The 19351-nt window shown below is 37.2% G+C and overlaps 3 protein-coding genes across 4 annotated transcripts; 1 reads left to right on the forward strand and 2 right to left on the reverse strand.

Annotated features, from left to right (window-relative positions):
* Positions 1-79: 79 nt before the first annotated feature.
* Positions 80-5414, reverse strand: LOC114538072 (lipopolysaccharide-binding protein-like). The gene is made up of 16 exons (XM_028559196.1): positions 5186-5414; positions 3662-3773; positions 3364-3492; positions 3079-3152; positions 2917-3004; positions 2655-2718; positions 2516-2579; positions 2344-2435; positions 2063-2239; positions 1881-1943; positions 1424-1591; positions 1187-1254; positions 967-1009; positions 811-880; positions 584-660; positions 80-426 (listed from the first exon to the last, which is right to left on the reverse strand). Exons 1-16 carry the CDS (start codon positions 5292-5294, stop codon positions 349-351), a joined length of 1476 nt encoding a protein of 491 aa, XP_028414997.1. The 5' UTR covers positions 5295-5414; the 3' UTR covers positions 80-348.
* Positions 5415-9158: 3744 nt separating this feature from the next.
* Positions 9159-11745, reverse strand: LOC114538067 (serine incorporator 1-like). Its single transcript, XM_028559191.1, has one exon. The coding sequence runs from the start codon at positions 11582-11584 to the stop codon at positions 9716-9718; it is 1869 nt and encodes a 622-aa protein (XP_028414992.1). The 5' UTR covers positions 11585-11745; the 3' UTR covers positions 9159-9715.
* Positions 11746-12430: 685 nt separating this feature from the next.
* LOC114538081 lies at positions 12431-18435 on the forward strand. Of its 2 annotated transcripts, XM_028559202.1 has the most exons (11): positions 12431-12624; positions 13374-13418; positions 13662-13697; positions 13829-13963; positions 14259-14681; positions 14914-15094; positions 15561-15772; positions 15891-16100; positions 16320-16394; positions 16782-17303; positions 17725-18435. In XM_028559202.1, the coding sequence occupies exons 1-11, from the start codon at positions 12570-12572 to the stop codon at positions 17883-17885; spliced, it is 2055 nt and encodes a 684-aa protein (XP_028415003.1). In that variant the 5' UTR covers positions 12431-12569; the 3' UTR covers positions 17886-18435. The 2 variants fall into 2 exon arrangements, with proteins under 2 accessions (XP_028415003.1, XP_028415004.1); XM_028559203.1 differs by lacking the exon at positions 16320-16394 and having other exon boundaries at positions 12432-12624.
* The last annotated feature ends 916 nt before the right edge of the window (positions 18436-19351 follow it).

Below are 19351 nucleotides of genomic sequence, written 5' to 3' on the forward strand. Positions count from 1 at the left end.
AGTCTAATTCAATTGCATGGTTCACAAAACCCAACTTCAAATTATGTACATAATTAAAAAAATGCTTGAATTCAAATCGTTTGTTGTGTATGTAGAAAAATATATTCATAATTTCTGTATTATTCGTGCAATGCCTGAAGGTTTTCGTTAAGAGAAAGATATGTTATGTACCCAAATGTTTATCAAACCCTAAAAATTATATCCGTTTATAATTATTTGTTTCCATTTTGTGAATGGTTCTGTTTAGTCGTTGCATTACGTAGATCTTCGCCATTTCCCGAGCGATATGTTCACACATAGAAAAATAACTGCCTGACCTGAAATAACCTGCAACTTCTGTAATTCGTATCACGCGAGGATGAGAATCCTTTTAGGAATCTTCCGCGGTCCGGTGTACTTGAGATCAGTATCAAATGAGAAGAAATTCTAAATAAAACAAACCTATTACAAAACGCCTTTTTATGTGGCTGATTCTGACCAATCTATAGAGGAACAACCATTCTTCTACTGTCCAGAGCTCAATCAACTTCTGCTGTGAACAAGCATGAAAAACCAACAGCATTGCCTGTGTACACGAACTTACCTTTCCAAACTTGATGGCCGAATCTTCCAACTGGACATTGTCCAGGACTGGGAGAGGAATGCCTTTCTCTCCTTTCTCTGCAGAGAAAAATAAATGCAAAATCATTGCACCTATAAATACTGCTGAGATCTCGGAAGCACTCACGCCTATAATGAATATTATATCTCGAAATATTAGTATAGTTCAGTGGCAGGGCATGAGACTTCACTACAGGGGCGAAAACATACCATTGAGTTCTTTAATGATAGTATTCTCAGCCAAGAGATGAAGCAGCAAATTCATCACACCAATATTAGGCTGAAATATGACGTCAATAAAGACGATGTAAGTATACAATAACATCCACTGAGATCGTTTTTACCCATGCGTAAAAATCGTCCTACCTTGATATCACCAACAGCAGATTTGAAAACACCGAAATCAACGCTGTAAAGAGAGATGACTGGATTAGTTCCATTCCATACTCCATTGTTGTGTTGTTAACTTATGTAAATTGGTATACCATATGTGGATGACTGACTTGGACTGGGTTAATGTATCACCAGATATCAGTTTAACCGTTGAAATTCATGAAATGTTACTAAAATAAAACACTTTGCTTACCTAAACTTTGAAACAGAACCTTGCAAGATCGTACCATTGACACGTGCACTACCACTCCCTGTCAGGTTCTAAAAACACAAATACTTGATTATTATTCATTGACCTGAAAACTCCCCTCCCCCCATAGTTCCAATTTGCCCAATTGTAGTAAAGATTCCTTTTTATTCGACTGATTATTTGCATATAATCGTATCTTCCCTACTCCCTGACAGACAGTATATCGGTAGCATCGCTTACCGCTGTCAAGGTGAACAGAAACACATGTTTCTCTTCTTTGGTCACAACATAGACCTCAACATTGCCAGTGATTGCGATGTTGATACCAGTCGGCAGAGTTTTCATACTCGGGGGCTCCGTACAGAAAAGATGAAGGAACAAAGGACGATCTGGATACATATCATAGACCTGGAGTCAACAATTAAAGATTGTATCAGATTATTTGCTTGCTTCCTCAATAACTGGCAGGAGGAGCTTGTTTCTTTTGTGGCTGTTAAATTTAACTTCGCTTAACGCAAATCTAAAATAACGTTGTCAAGTTTTCATAACCCAACCTGTTAAAAATTCAACCAGACAGGATAAAATGCTATCTGAATGTATCGCTAGTCGATAGGCATGATTATATACAAATTAATTATGGATTATAGACTATCTGATTATGGGATTATATACCTTCAAAATTTAATGTTTTACTTACCTTCGACAACCCAAGTATTTTCAGTAAATTCGTATTAAGCTGATATTTAAACGATGGTGGTACCTATATGAAATACATTGAGTGGAACGTTATAAAAATTTGAAATATAATTTTAAACATGTAGAACCAGGATATGCTGACGTTTCTCAAGAATATCTCGAATGAATGTCCATACTCCATACCTGTGTAGAACTGACCGTTGTGTTAAAGAAATTTCCTTTATAATACACTTGGCCAGCAGTATTCAAAACATAATCAGTCACATAAAAACAAATCATTTTTGTACATGTTTGATTGGCTGGGATCACTGGAGGTATTAGAGTTGATTCCGTCGGATGAGTCGCTGACATCAACTCCCCCTGAAAGAGAAAAAGAAATTATAAATTTTCAATTGCTTTGAAAGTAAATTTTCACATTAATTCAGAACAACGAATTAAGTTCGTTCATACGTATCCATACCAACCTTTAGATCAACGCCCATGTAGTCCTCTTCAAAGACTGGAGGCTCAATAAGCGAGTAATCAATGAGAGAGAATTTATCAAGTTGTTTTCGGACTGGAAAAACAATTGTTTAGAAAAAATGAGTTATGATGTTTACATGAATGAACTTCAAAGGTTGTGCGCAAGATCAGTACCAGGAAATGTTGCTAATTCCTTTTCAGCATCCTCATTGATCGCCTTCGTCGCTTCTTCACAAATCTAAATTATTAGATTTCATGGTGAATTGTTTAGATAGGGCAATGATAGGAAACATGATGAAGTTATTAAACTTACAAGACTGTTGAGTTGAGACTTTATGGAGTCGGCAATCTTTCCTTTGAACAAGTTGTACAGCCAACTGATAAGATCAGTAGAAAAATAGAGATGGTTCTTAGCAATTCTGCACTCATTACTCAAAGCTAGCAATTTGAATAGTCGTCAAGAAAACAGCAAAATCATTGCATATTCTCGTGTTTGGCCGGGAAAAGATAGTTGTAATATTTTGACCTTATTCCTACTAGGAGATGAGAATATTTCTGCTTTACTTCTGCTTTACCTTGCCCCTCCATGAAACTTCACGTTCACATCACCGACATTATCTGTACATGATGCTGTAGAAATGGACGGTCTGCCCTTGTCAGCACCTTAAGTATAAAACGCAAGAATGCAAAATTAAATCCAGGTTTGAAATGGGACAAATTCTGTCACGATCACGTACCAATCTTTGCCGTCAAACTGAAAGACACGCCGCTTGCTGATATGTCGAATGATCCACTGTCACTAACATGAGGCCTACAAAATTATCAACACAAGTCATTTCCACCGATGTACAAAAAGAACAACTGGCCCTTGGCTTTCAGAGACAGAGTTAGAAGATGATGAACAGAAATGTGTCCTGCACGGGAGGAAATGTTTCTTGTGCCCATGCGTGTTCATATCTTACTCGTTTATACCGAGTTGAAATCTCGACATAACTGAGATACTGTGTTGATCACTGACTCACCAATGGACTTTTCTATAATGCCAGTCTCCCGTGAAAGCGACATAGACTCCTGAAGCTGAGAGATCGAGTCCAACTCCAGGGACTGTCTTGAAAGAGGATGTAGCGATTGAAGCCCCAGTATTGTGGAGGCTAACGAGATATAGAAATTGATATTTGAGTATAATCAAGGATTTCAAAGATAAGGTGAAGATAGGACCTGATAGATGGTTTGCCCAGAGCGGGTTACTGGATAAAGAAATATGTGTACAAGACAAATCATTGCTTCGTGTTGAAGAAGCGACTTAGGAACGTGTCTTACTTTGTTAATTCGTAATCAATGTCCCCCAAAGGTGTATCCGCTCTTCCTGAAAGATCATTAATCTTCGTCGTTTTCAACTTTTCAATCAAGACTTGAATTGCAATATTATCCGCTAGAGAATGAGTAAGACATTATTATTGTGAATGTCTAATTACTTAAAAACATATCTCAAAGGAAGAGGTCAAGTATATATTAGGTAAGAGAAGTTGAAGTTTGCGTCTGAGCTCTGAACTAGATATCTTACAGGAAGTGGTTATACGTATAAACTGAGGAGTCGATTAAACAATGATCTATCTTGGTTTGGGTCTGATGAAATGATATCTCAAACGTTGTGGTCTAGTGTAGGTAGTATTCTATAATAAGCTTTCGTGGTTTGTGTCTGAACTACCTGAGAAAGATATCTCAAACGTGGTGATCCAGTGTAGGTAGTATTCTACAATAAGCTCTCGTGGTTTGTGTCTGAACTAGCTAAGAAAGATATCTCAAACGTGGTGGTCCAGTGTAGGTAGTATTCTACAATAAGCTCTCGTGGTTTGTGTCTGAACTAGCTTAGGAAGTCATTACAAGTGTGGTGCAGAAATTAATTGTACGATTACAACGAAATTGTGGTTTGAAATCTGAAAGTTGCTAGCGGAACAACGGAAGTTGAATTGCTGAAATGAAAATGCAGTGTCGTGTGGTTCCTTATGGTTTCATCCGGCTGTTGCATGAGTCATCAAGTTTCCTTATTTTTCTTGATAGGAAGAACAAACACTTATGTAAACCAATATTATTAACGATAAGCTTCCGTTTTCTGTGTGAAATCAGTTAATATCAAGTAAGAAATTTAGTTTCTTCTGCACTGATCTAATAAATTACGGTTTGTTCTTACAGTTCCGTCACAACTCACGAAACAAAACCGTCTTGTATTTGATTTTGTATCTCACAGCTGGGAAGCATTTCTTAGCACGAAATTTGGCCCGTCAGGATTTGCATGTGTCACTTTTGTAAAAAAACCGTATCTCTTTCACTTTGAACTACTTCAGCGATAGATTTATAAACTATCGTTAATCTTGGGAACTTTCTTTAGCAAATGGGCATGAAGTTCAAGATGTTACCGTATTAGAAATATCACATTGCATCGATAATATCCAAAGCAATTGACAAACATCAAAGTTAGATTGAGCAATATGTATACATCGCAGCAGTCTGTTGTTTTATTTAAATTTATATCATTCTGATTATTATCTCACTGCAGAATGCTATGAACTAAGTATCTAAGGATATCACTAAGGAAGTCGATTTAAGGCTTGACCGATTTCTAGAAGATTTATTCTCAATACATCAGACCTTTAGAAGCAGTTTAAAACTGAAGTGAACGACACTCTACAACCATTTTTAAAAAATAAAGAAGATCAATTGAGCGACAAGGAAAAATACAGGGACTTTGTTCAAAAGTTTCACAACAAGGTTATATGCGAGCTAGACCCAATCTAGTGACGTGAATTATATGATATACGCAATAATATAAGTCAGTCTACTCACCATACGCCAGACCCTGGTTAGTAACTCTTATCTCAATCCCAGGATTAGTACCAAACACCCAAAATATTGAAATTAAGACCAGGAGAAGAGTTAGACTAGTATTCTTCATATTGTACAACGAGGAAGTTCCGACAAATGAAATTCAGATGTCAATTAAATCTCACATCTCTCTGTTATATATGTACTGTGACACCTTGAGAGATAATTTGCAAGTATAAACACGGAATGATGAACTACGTTCCTTATTGGTTGATCTGGGGCATGTTTCAAATATGTTATTGACAGTATGATTTTGGGTCGCGCAATACTGAGACGAGGTGGATTTTGTGGTAAATTCTGTCAAGTTTTCAAACAAGAGGCTGGGAAAAACTTCTCACGTTTTATTTCTCCTGAGTGATAGGGGAATGCGGATTCTTATTGTCTGGCAATTGTAAGTTGGATTATCCAGTTCATTGTCAGATCAGTGGTATCACGTTGTAGCACGCATTAAGATTCAGAAATAACCTGCGACACAGGTGTTGAATGCAACATTGTTTAACATTCAGGCCAATTGTGGGTTGAGAGTTATGCATGTTAATTATTATACGTAAATATGTTGAATCTCTATATGGGTTGAGCTGCGTTTGCAATACTTTTCAATACGAAATTAAAGTGTTTGTAATTTTATGTAACTAAAGACAAAAAAATTTCGTGTTTTACTTAGTTAAAATGCTAAAACTTAGTTATAGGGAAATTCCAGCTGGAGAGGGAATTCCCAACATCTGTTGCTAGCTAGTAGGTACAGGTTATTGAATTTTTTTTGCCAAACGAAGTTTTTCCGTGTTGATTGGATCGATCACTGCCTAATGCTCGAATATTCAATTAACTGCAATAGCAGTACATATGAGAGGTGACCAATAATAAATGGTCAACGATCTTCTTGCTGAGCCAGGCAAGTTTATTTTCCAGTGATGCAACCGCAATGAGCAAACAAGTTGTTTGGCACGTGAACAAATGACTATTGCATCAGCAACATCCAAGCCAAAACGATGACATTCTGCCTCGTCATTTGGGATGTGGTGTTTGTAAGATGAAATCATGTGATCGTGATAGAGCGTCGTGATTCGTTATATTTCATAATGAATATTAACTAGCTCGTGTGGTATATATAAGCGCAGCTCTACTCCTTCAAGGCTTGTGTCCTTTGGAGGCTAGGTAGGTATCCGTGCATGAGGAAATTATGAATAATCTCCTTCATGTCGATGCATATTGAAGCTAAATTTCTTCTAACGAACTTCACAGGTTTGAAATAAAGTTATTTCAAGTTAATTCAGGTAAGTACGTTTCTAGATTCTTTCAAATAACGAAATATAAACGAATTGACGCCATTAGCCGAACGCTATAGCGAGGGTTATTCTTTATATGCTTAACATTCAGAAATAAAGTATGACGCAGTCTGGTAGAAAGTCTGTTCTTTCATTCAAAATTGTAAAGAAAAACGTATCTCTTCATGAATTAATTTAGCGATAGATTTATAAACTATTATTAATTGGTCACCTAAATTAAATATTTTCGTTTCTTAATTCTTAAAGTATCAAAAGTACGTTCCACGAGATAGCTATAAAGGTAATCATAGACAATCAACAATTATGCAATTTCTCATGACGAACGTCGAAACGTTTCTTGGTGCATTTTAGTCATTTTGTACATCACATCTGATATTCTTTTTGTGCCACCTATTGAGTTTTCTTGCACCGTCATGCCGGTACGTGCAAAATATGCTGCGTTGTGTTATTTGAAGTTATACCTTCTAAAAAATAGCGTCTATGATCGTGAAGCGTTAGTTGATTTTTGTACGATTGGGGACTATATTTTAGGTGTTTTACTTGTGAATGCTTTTGAAACGCCTTTAAAATATATAGGAAGATAATTAGGTTTCTTTAAAGGGAAATTCCCATCCTAAATTGTGGTATTCAGAACCAGAGGGAAATTCCCGTCAAGATTTTACCCGCTGCCAGAGTTTTCTTGTTAAGCTGAAATTTTTATTGCATTTAAAACGGGAAAGGGGGACTAAAGCAAAATGTTTCATACGTTTTTTTTTCTAGAAACTAGGTGAGAGAATATCGTCGTTTCAATTATTTCTGCCTATGATGGAGAAATTCCAATATATTTCTGTTCGTTTCTTTGCTTGTAGGACGAAATTGTCATATCATCACGGTCATAAAAAGTAAGTGACAAAATGCGCCATATCATGTTTAAATTATAATATAGTATATTTAACTGCATAATTCAATTTATCATTTTAATACGGGCGAACATCAGGCAATCTGGCCGAGTTCGGAGTTGCCACTACACGTTGAAAATCAAATGAAGTCCTCTGTGTCGGAATAAAATGCTGACTTAACAAATAATCAAATATCACGGTTTTGAAGCTATTTTAAAAGTTCCAGCTATACTCGCGCGATTTTTAACGGCGATTTTCTCCTCAAGCCAAGCTTTTACAACTGTGTACATAATTCACTCAATGACATACGGTAGAAAGAAAAAATCATTGACAAAATCGGCTGTTAGCGCCGGTTTTAAGCAGTAAACAAAACACTGCCGCCCGCGTTTATATTTTATCTTTAGAAATGAATACAAATAGAGTTTGGAGGCCAAGAGAGAACAGGGCTCAGTACACTAGAGCTCCTCAAGAAAACGGATCTACTCCAACAAATCTTGGAAATTGTACTGACGAACAGCTTATCATGGAATTAGACAGAAGACGCAGACGAGCTCGAGCTCGCGAAACTGGTATAAGAGAAGTATTTGAGATTTATAGCGAACAGAAGTGCTAGGGCCTGTATGCTAAAACCCTTAACTCAGTTTATTGTTTATCCACTTTGGTTAATGCAAATAGTTTCCTTCTTCATGTTATGCATTTATACCATTAGGCTTTGCTAAAAAGAGTTCATTATTTGAATCACGCGCGCTATTATCCTTGGGTAACATGTTCTTTTCTCGTTTGAAAACTTATAGCAACAAGCACTAATGGTTATCCAATTATGCAGCCATACCAAGATCAACAGAACTTGCAGGTAATCCTATTTTAATTATTATACAGCTATGTACCTCTGCTGACTCAATTAATTTGACTTAGCGCTTCATGCATATATATAGCTTCAAGGTTCTATGTAATTGCTTGCATGTATAGAAACTGAGAAAAAGCTTTGAGGATTTCAGATATTCTTTGCAAAATTTAAGGTATATTTATTATACACTATTAAAATACATAGTTTATATATCTTATACGTTTCGGAAGCAGGTGAAATATGTATCTTGATCCAACATTCATAAGGAAATGCAGTCGACCATGCCGATGCACGACCAGCATGGCTCGGTATATCAACGGATTTCTTGGGGCAGTGTTTGAATTATGTTTTCGATTGCTTCGATTATTTCGAAGCAATTGAAAACATAATATCAAAACTTGTTCCTTGTTCAACTGGTTCAACATGGAAAAGCATTTGCTTCAACCTGGCGATATCTGGTTATTTCTATGCCGGATCAACGGTCAAGTTTATAGTTGCAAGAACAGCAGTAATCTGACAATAGCTTTATGAGTACATATTACGTGAAAAATATCCCCTGTTTCATTCAGACATGATTTCACTTTTAAAATAGCTATACCAATGTAGGTTTTTACATACTGACTTTTATAATTATGCTTTTGAAATTGACCTTTTTTTTCATTTTTAGGCTGCGATGCTTTGATTGTCCATTGAAGCGATCGAAAACATAACACAAAGAAATATTACCAATAGTTCAATTCAACTGAAATGAACTAAAAAACTTTAGTTAAAAATATATAACCATTGTCATGCATTATATAGCCTATATATAAAAAGCACGCCTGCACACTTAAAAAAAAACACGTATAAGAGTAATTGATTCCTTTTTCAAAAATATACAATTTTTATGATATAGTATATGTGCTATATATATATCACTGTATATGAGATACTGACTTTATATCAGCTTGTTAAATATATGTAATAAAAATTACAGAAAAAACTCAATTTTCATATTGATGTTATTAGTGCAGTGATCGTAATAATGTAGTAAGCTAATTTCACCGTGAAATTTAGGCCTGGTTTATGCTAGCTCTTAAGAGATCTATTGTATTATTTCCCGATAGACAAAGGATTTTGCTGACACCAGAAGTGAGGGCAAATGAACTCCTAATTCTTAGGACAAGCGTAAACCAGGCTTAAATGTAATATCACTGTTGATTGTGAGTCGTATTTTAATTATAGTTGCAATAGAAGCAGCCACAGAGGTCGATTGTCATTTTTGTAAGAAAAACGCAATTAATTACAAACATCTCAAATTTGATTAAATCTTTTGACTTTCGCTATTCTTATTGGAATTAGTGAATGTTTCGTGATAACCAAGAAATGGATTTGACAACTAGTAACGGTCATTTCCCCATTTCCGATCGCCAGGTACATAATATATTTATTGAACATCAAGTTGTTGATAGTATAAACAACCAGAAGCTTAATACGTCTATCATCTCGGTAGACTTGTCAAGTACTGGAAGAACAGCAAGTCTTTGTAAGAGTCTGGAAACACTAGCGGTATAACCATTGACCAGATTAAAATAAAAGAGCAAAATATACTCGCAGATATCCTCAGCCATACCGTGCTCCAACTTTGCACAAGTCTCACAGTAAAATGCTCTCCTTCATCCAGTCTGTACCAGTTTGTGACTGACATAATAAGATAAAGTGTTGCCAGGGAAAATGTCAGGTGAAAAAATGGATAACTATATTCAATCCCATCAATTTCATCATCCCAGGTCAATGAATCAACTTTTGTTGGCATTTCATCACCCTCGTGTTCCACTGATCCTGGGGAATTTGCTTTAGTTCTTGATGTAGCATCTGTGATATTACCCCTAGTCTGTTCAGCAGTACTGGAAGAGGCTTCGTTTTTCGATGTAGTGGGTGCTAATGATTCCTTCGTTTCTGTCACGGTACTCTTACCTTTCATCTTCATAGAAGACACTTTGGAATGGTTTGTTAGAGTATTTGAAGCGGCAGAAGTCTGGTTTGTTGAAAAAGGTAGAAAAAGCGTGTTATCCCAAGCAAGAGAATTATTTTCTGATTCAACCGAGTCAGACGATCTGTCCAAAGAAGACGGTCTTAAGGAAACGGCGTCTCCCGGCACAGGATCATTAACTGGGGAAAGTGAATCGTTTATTCCCGTTGTGAAACTAGTTTCATCTCCTTCAAGATCATACCTCTTCTTCAAGGCATCGCAATTGTCTGAATGACATTTTTCTGGTCGAGACGAACCTTTGTTGCCAACATCTTCGTTAAGATTGCAAACCTCTTCAATGTTCACTGTGTTTTCAGAACGGTTTAACGAACTATCCGACTTCTCAACTTTACCAAACTGTGGCGTAACCAGGTCTCGGACACTGATATAAAAGAGTGTGCTAAATGTTATGAAGAGTGTTGACCAGACTTGAGTGTTGGACATGGGAGAGCCAGGGAAATTATACAAATTTGATGGGTTGCATTTATGCTGAGGCTCGCTTGAGAATGACAGCCAGACGATGTACGTACAATATAGCGATGTCACGGCACATTGAAACAATCCTATCTGAGGACTCGCCTCACGAACTATGGGAAGCAGAGATATTACAGACGATGCTAGACACATTAGCAAATGAAATGTCAGAAAGACGAAGTTATCCACGCATTCGTAATACGAGGCATACATGAAGTAAAATCCTGCTGAGGATATCAACGATACGCTGTATAGAAACACCGTAGTAAAACCCTTAGCGATACGAAACATCGTGATGGCCAGATAAGAAAAATAACCTTGTCTATTTTGGACGATGACGTCAAAAAGTATGCAAAATGAATTTGCCGCATCTAATATGAAGGCATATTGAAGTATTATGAAGCAAAACGCGGCGTTAAGTCCAAAGAATAGCCAAATCTCGCCGTTGTACTCGGTATGCGGTATAAGCACAAATAAGAGCGTCAGACAAATTAACGTGACCGTCTTGAGAGACCAACAGCGATTTTGAACCCTCGCTCTCCCCTCAGTACTTGATGTAATGCCGAGCGTAGCAAACGCTAGAATGATAAACCATATCGCTAAGGCAAAACCTAGTCTATAAACGGCGTCATATCCGACAAATACATCGCAAAAACGGTGATCAAATCCGTGGCAAAATATCCTTTGTAAAAATCCAATAATTTGTGGCGTTAAAATGATCATTGAGATGAAAATAACAAGGACTATATGTAGAAGATAAATCAATCGAGTCACCTTCGAGCGCTTCCACGGACCTAGGTTCAGCCACTTTTTTCGTTTATTTCTTTTCGAATGTTTATTTGATCTTTTACTGGTCTGTTCCATTCTCCGTAACTGAATAGTTTCACTCCAAGCTAAGCTAAGCAAGGATGATGTTTAATTTTGTCGCCGCATTTTATTTCACTCAAATTTCTTCATCTTCGCTTGCAACCAGTTATTATTACGAATTGACGAACGTTGATGAAAAACAAGGTTGACATGTGGCGTATTGTTTCAACGTAGGGAGTTAAGACTAGGCGCGCTTTGATTACTACTTCAAGAGACTGGGAATCAACAATCATCGCCGGTTCTCATAACTGAGTTGCTGAGAGTTTTCTCTGATTGTCAGACAGCAATTGCAAAGCATCACAATATACACTCAATTCTCATGCAACTCCTGTTCTTTTTGGTTCATGAAACTCTAGTCTAGTTCTCAAGTTCTCATATAAAATCTTGATGTTGCCTAAAAGTGGCTAAAAAGTTCACTTGAAAATTTCTGACCTGGAACGAGTGAGTCATTCGTGCCCGTTCCTCCGCTCGTGCAAGTTCATCGCCAGTGGAACCCGTTGACCAATTACATTTCTATAGATTCCAGTCTCAAACTGCGCTCCCTTCTTTGCCTTTCTAATTTATTTTCACACAAAATCGTGTATTTGCATGTGGCCATATTGTCCCAAAACTCAAATTGTTTACGCACAATAAAAAATAATTGAAATATTCAAACTACCTTCATGAACTCAACACTTTCTAAATTACAAATGCTGTAGTCTGCAAAAGAAATATTCATATTATTCTTCGAGTATTCAACAAAAGATAGTTGAAATGTTATTTACGTAATAACGGCAACGCTGCCCCTAAGTAAGGTTTATTGTTTTCTTTTTTGCCTGTTAAAAGAAGCAGGTCAGAATTTATAATTAATAAGGTTGCCTTTTGTTCAGTAGAATCTTTAGTAAAGGAATTCTGCTTTGTCTAAGTACTTGTAGTTTGATTTTTTTATAAATGTGATGTAGAAATCAATATCTGTTAGCATAACAACTACGTGAGAATTGTCATGGGTGAAAGGAAAGGAATTTGCCTGGTTTTATGTGTGCTTTCCTACTTGACAGGTTTGTGTGATAAACGATGATCTATTGATCTGAAAATGGTGAAATTACTTTACTAGTTAACGGTGATGAAATGTATTTAATGGGAGCTAAAGATACACATAAGATAATAAAACGGTCGGCTTATTTAAAGTTGGCTTATCCAAAGAGATCGAAAAATATAAACTCGATATCTATATCTATATCGGATATCGATATCTATAAGATATGATTCATTGAAGCTTGTTCTTTATATCGTGCCATAAAACAATTTATACTCTTCAGATTATAAACTAAAAAACAGAAGAGATATATTAAAACCAACCACTTATTCACTTTAAATGGATTTGAAGATATAAAGAGAAACATTATTCTCAGAACAGCCAAATAAAGCAAAGTCACATTCACGTATTTAGTTTTTTGAAATTGAACTTTGAGTTTTACGTAAATATCTACTCTCTAATTATCAACATCATCTAAATTATCTCAATGATCGCTTTTCCAACGGTTCCAAAGCTAGATAAAAACTTTTACTATGAGACTAAAAGAGTTTAACTTAATTTGTAGTGTAGGCTGAGACTATATATGCTAAAGAAAGATTCAGATGAGCTTTGAAATATATTACTGAGTTTTGTTGTGTTGCATGTATACCCGTTTTACAAAACACAGTATAAATTTCAGCCTTATTGACTGAAGCAACGCTATGTTTCCCGTTTGGGATAAAGCATTCTTCATTCTTCAATGAAACAGTATTTGAATTTTCAATTATATAGGAACTATTTTAGCAACAGTGCAGACAAAAGCACAACAAGGACAATGTAAGTACAGAAGATAAAAGTTAGATACATTATTATTAACAATGATAGCATTTCTAACCAACGAATAATAATGCTATTTTACTCGACAATAACTAGCTCTGTTTTTTTCTGAGAGATTTTCTTTCAATTGAGTTGTTTAAGCGATTAAACTCAACATGATTTTCAACCGTGTAATTTCATAGCGAAACACGAAAGTGACATATATCAGTTAAAATAACTGCAATATTTTTATCGTTAATACAGATGCTTATAACACGACAGAAGGCTATAATTCTGCAGGTATTGGATATGAGATATTTGAAATTTTAAACTTACTCAATTTAAGAATTGATTTTGAGCAGTGCGCAAAGCTTAAAAGTAATTATTTTTGGCTAAGTTTCAAGCGTTTGTCATATTATAATTATCTCTAGTCGCCTGCACGGACAGTGGTCAGAATACAGATAGATGCGCCAAAGCTGGTCAGCGTTGTCATTGTGAAGAAAACCGTTACGAAATGTACACATATTGCAAAAGATCCTGTGGGTATTGCGGAGTTGAAAGATTACGTAAGTCAGTCTTTGATAAAGCGCAACGAATTGATTTGAAATTTTAGAATGGCCCATTCATACCGATTAGTACTGGGTTATTGGTGGGAAAAATCGATAGAGGCTGGTCAATGCCGGGGGGTGTTTACTTCTGGAATTAACGTGAGGAAGGGGGGATTGAAGACAAGTCAGGTTCTTAAACAGAGAGCACCGTATCAGAATGAACATTCAAGCATGCTTTATATGCGAGATTGTTAAGCAAGTCTTCCAGAACTTGTTATATAGCTCAGTGTTCTTTACTTCGATATTTCTGCAGCCCAACGCTTTTGGCGCGTCGTGAACTGGGCACCACTAAACAGAACCTGGTTCGTAAGCGAAATCCAGTTCTTCAAAAGCAAACATGACAAGAAACCGCTGGTTACAAACAACCCAGCCAGTGCTATAGCAAGTTCCACATACCTATCCTTCCCAGCAAGCCAAGCGTTCGACGGTAACCGGGACACCGCTTGGTTACCTGATGGCTGGTGGGAGCGCATAGCTGGTGGGGACTGGATCGGGTATGATTTCCCAGCACCAGTTGATATCAACGCCGTGCGAATCATCTCAGACTACAACGATTCGTCGGATGTTTCCGCAAAGATTCTCGTTGAAGCAGGTCCAACTGCTTTTGGACCATTTCAAACAAAATGGATGAGTATGAACGCCGACAGAAAACCTGACATGAGGTTTACTAATCCAAGTAAGTATTGTTCCATGTTTCGCCTTTTTAAGAGACAGAATTCACTTTTATAAAACAGAATTATGGTCGGCATTCTCCTGGAAAGTTGAGCCCTTTTGAATTGATAAGGGGAAAAGAATAAAGTTCCACTGAAACCTTGGAGCCTTGAAACCTTGCAACCGTGCAAACAGTCTGCAATTGTGGTCTAAACGAACCCATAATTTATAATTTTGATCTTTTCGTCTTTCCAAAGGATGCCCGTTGTTCTGGAAGCGTTTCATGACGGATAAACATGCGTTTTGCTATAAACTCGTCACAGAATATCTTAGTTGGTCTGAAGCCAGGGATAAATGTGGTTCATACGGCGGAGATCTTGTCAGTATTACGACTCATGAGGAACAAGTGTTTGTACAGCAAGAGCTTCTTGCTTGTGGGTGAGTATCACGAACGCTTTCTGGTGTGTATTGCTTGCAAAGTTGAAAGTGAATATTGAAATAAAACATTGCAAAGCAGTAAGTACTAGTAGTCAGGCTGTTAGTAAACAGTGACACTCAGTCAGACTAGCAGTACTGCAATGATCAACTGACATTGAGGAAGGTTGAAAGTGAAATATTGAAATAAAACATTGCAAAGCAGTAAGTACTAGACTAGTCAGGCCTATATTGTAGCAACATCAACACTCAGTAGACTATAGCGGTACTGCAATCAACTGACATTGAGAAGGTTGAAAGTGAAACACTGAATAAAACATTGCAAAGCAGTAAGTACTAGACCAGTTACGCTAGTATTAGTAGCAACAGTCAGCACTCAGTCAGTACTGCAATGATCAACTGACATTGAGGAAGGTTGAAAGTGAAACACTTTGTAAAACATAGCAATATTGAATATCTATTTCTTCAGTTTTACTTGGTTGGGGATGAATGACCGCGAGAAAGAAGGAGTGTTTAAGAATAGCGACGGTACAAACAGTTCGTTCTTTTACTGGGCGAACGATATCGAATCTGACGATAGAATGAACGATAATGAAGATTGTGTTGCAATGCAGACGAAAGGGGAATGGAGGACTTTCCATTGTGAAAACAAGTTCTATTTCTTTTGCAAGAAGAGGATCAGTAAGTGACGAATTCTCGTGGCTTTCGAAGGCGTCTTTGAAAAGCCTTTGAATGAACAAGGCGAGTTGTGTCCTTCAGAGCTTTTAGATCTCTGATTTATCGATTCTTTTCACTGCAGTGACTGACAACGACAAAATAGTCCCACCAAACACAGTCCACAGAGCAACTGAGCATGTCAATCAAACACTACCGGACGGTGTACCTCCCCCGGAAACACCCCTCCCACCGGACGTCGCCTACCCCCCGGGTGTCACTCCCCCACCTCCTCCACCATATCCCTACGCATACCCTACAAAAACCCCACCAATCACCAAACAACCATCATCAGGTAATATGAAGCTTTAAACCCTTCCTAACCGCACTAATATATCTCATGTGTAATGCCCGTAATATCGGTTGCATAAAGATTGAAACCATATCGAGAATCCTTGCCTTGTGATCACAATCTTTCTTCTTATTTCGTCAAAGCGTTTATAACAACAGCAAGCTTTTGTTCTCTGAAGTCTGAACTGAAATTCATCTTTAAAACTAACGCGTGTTTTTTCAGCACAAGGAGTCTTTCATCAAATGCTGAAAAATCTCGGCCTTGGCCAAATTGCTCAAAAGATTTTCCATCCGAAAGGTTAGACATTTGGTGACGGAAAAAAAGAGGAGTTTTGATTCAAAACTAATCATAGCAACTAACCTTTTTAGCTTTATTTCAAAACTAACCAAGTCGAATTGGAATTAAAAACTAACCATAAAAATCGAGGTCATCTCATTTTGATCAAACTAACCAAACTAACACTCAAAACTAACAAAAATTCCGGTATCCCAATTGATAACATTGACAGTAGATAATACTGGAGGCAACCGTTTGCCTTGTACCGCTTATACGGAGTATTAGCAATTAAAAATTACATTTAAATTGTGGAATGATAGAAGTAAACAATTATATTATGAGAATTGAAATAATGTCTCCTTTAGTTTTTCACCTTCTTAATCACTTGGATTATTTTACAACCATCAGGTAAGGCGAAATCTGCTGATACAGCATCTAAAACTGCCAAGACAATTGCGTCAAAAGTTGGACCTGCGTCTGAGACTCCTGCACCCGATCAGCCTGCCGTAGGAACCCAACCAGCAGCGGGTGGTGCTGTACCACAATCTGCAACAGGCACTCAGCCTGCAGCGGGCGTACAACAAGCAGCGGAGGCACAGCCCGATGCGGGCACACAAGCCGCTGCAGGCACACAGCCCGATGCTGCGGGAACAAAACCTGTCGTTAACACACAGCCTGCCGTTGGCACACAGCCTGCCGTTGGCACACAGCCTGCATCTGATGCGGCTCCTCCACTGGCCGACGTCGAGGCACCATCCCCAGTCGTAGCGCCTGTTCCACAACCAAAGAAACCCACTCATCATGAGAAGAAGTTGAGAAGGAAACATCATCACAAGGCTTTTCATGGCACTTTTAAATCGAAAAAAGCGAAGAAACTCAGCCACTCAGCGAAGAAGAAGAAGGCAGCGACGAGCAAGACAGCAGCAAAAGGTAAGCAATCACTTCTGAAGTCATTCTTGAGGTATCCATGCGATAGATTTCACTTTTATTGCTTTGAATGTTTGCAACTATCTATTCTAACTATCACATGAGTGTCCCCTTCTATATCAGACCTTTCTCGATTTTCGCGAAATTTTCTTCAGGTAGTACCCGCATACCAGCAAGTTTCTTGGAACTCTGTCACAAATATCATTTTCCGACAACTACTGCTTGCATATTAAAATTAGATAAATTTAGCAAACACGATATGATCTTTAGTTTGTACGTAAGACGTCTTGAAAAAGGCGTGATATATCGACCAATGGTTCTACTCACGTCAAACCAACGATATTTTTACAGCGTCTTAGGCAAAACGTAGTATTGAAATTATAGCATGCACATAGGTAATTCCTTTAAATGCTTTCTTTTGCAGCTGAGAAACACGAGGATGAGAAGAAGGTCGACGTTGAGATGGACGATGATTTCCTAGACATGGTCACAAGATCCAACATTCCACGACCTGAAGTTTCCGAGAAACAATTAAAATCAGATTTCAAGAACGGGGAAAAGCACGAAGTTGAAGGAGATAGATAGATAACGATATAGGAAAGTACTTTTTTGCTAGTAATCATTAAACTGTTCTACGACGAGATCTGATTCGCCCCCTGAGGAATGAGATATAAGATCTTATAGTGGGAAGATGCGAAGATATGAAAAACTATAATGATTCCTATTTTGTAAAATATCATGGATACCGCAGTTTGGTGAACGAATATGTACTGGTTTAAACCAAGTTACAGAATACACGTGAGATTTCACGGACTAACACTTTCATGCGTGTTCGTTGGACTTAACTGAGCAAGAATTAAATACGACCAAATCCTAAATGAATATCCTATAAACAAATCCAAACAAATCTTAACTTATTTGTATAAAATGGTAATCGTTTATGGAATATGTTGTCTGAAAGGTGACAAAACGGTTTTTCTTCCAATAATAACGAGAGACGAAAAGGTCTTGTAGGTATTTTTTATCTCTCGTTATCATTCATAAGAAATTACCTTTCAGACAATATATGCCAGTTTATTTCAAACCACTTTTGTACTGATAAATTGAGCAAGAATTAAAAGAACAAAACGTTTCATTGTGGTGTGTGTTTTTTCTCTTTTTATCTTGATATTTCTACGGATTTCCCAAGTTTTTCTACACGTTTTTAGGCGCGTGGGCTAAGAGGGCCTGATATATACTTGTTGTTTGTAAAGAACGACATCAAAAGAGTTAGTACAACAGTTTAGATAAAAAAGCCTAACCTAGCCTAGGTAGGCTAACTGATCAAACATTTTTAAATATTTGGCCTGGAATCCCTTAGAAGACACATGCAAATGCTTTCTCACAACATAAAACAGCAGACCCCATTTGTAAAGATATATTTATTTAGAAGTTCACTTAAATTGCATTACAATGATATGAACTAAATCGTCTAGCTATACTTAATTATATGTGGCAGAATTCGATAGTTTGGTAACTGATATTTCGTAGTAAAGATGTTGAACTGAATCATTGATCTCTATCGAAAGATATTGCAATCATACTTTGGCCAGATAGAGTGATGTCGGCTCATCCCAAATGAGTGATCTCGAAGAGTAATTGGACAATGGTTCCCGGAGCCCACACACTGCTTTTAAGAGGTTTTAACTTGTGAGCCAACGGCGCTTATACTTGATCAGCTAGCCAAATATGAGTTCTGAATTACGATACATAAACGGGACAAAAGCAACTAGCAATTGAGTTAACCAATTGCAAGACACTTTTGTCTTGTTCAATAATCGTACACTTCCTCTCATAACTGCATAATTCTGTAGTTGTTTCATCAATAAAGTCCTCAGCAGATGGTCATACTAAATAAAACACATATTAAAATGTCAGCGTAAGATTCAAAATAGGTCTGAATATTTCACAGGCTGAGTTGTCATGATCTATTGGCCGAATACGACACATTCCAATGTCAGGCAAACATGTTTCCCAACTATGGAAATCTTGTCAATTTGTCTTATACACAA

Source organism: Dendronephthya gigantea, unplaced genomic scaffold (genome assembly GCF_004324835.1).
Source record: "Dendronephthya gigantea isolate DGI-Jeju-01 unplaced genomic scaffold, DenGig_1.0 000173F, whole genome shotgun sequence".
Lineage (NCBI taxonomy): Eukaryota > Metazoa > Cnidaria > Anthozoa > Malacalcyonacea > Nephtheidae > Dendronephthya > Dendronephthya gigantea.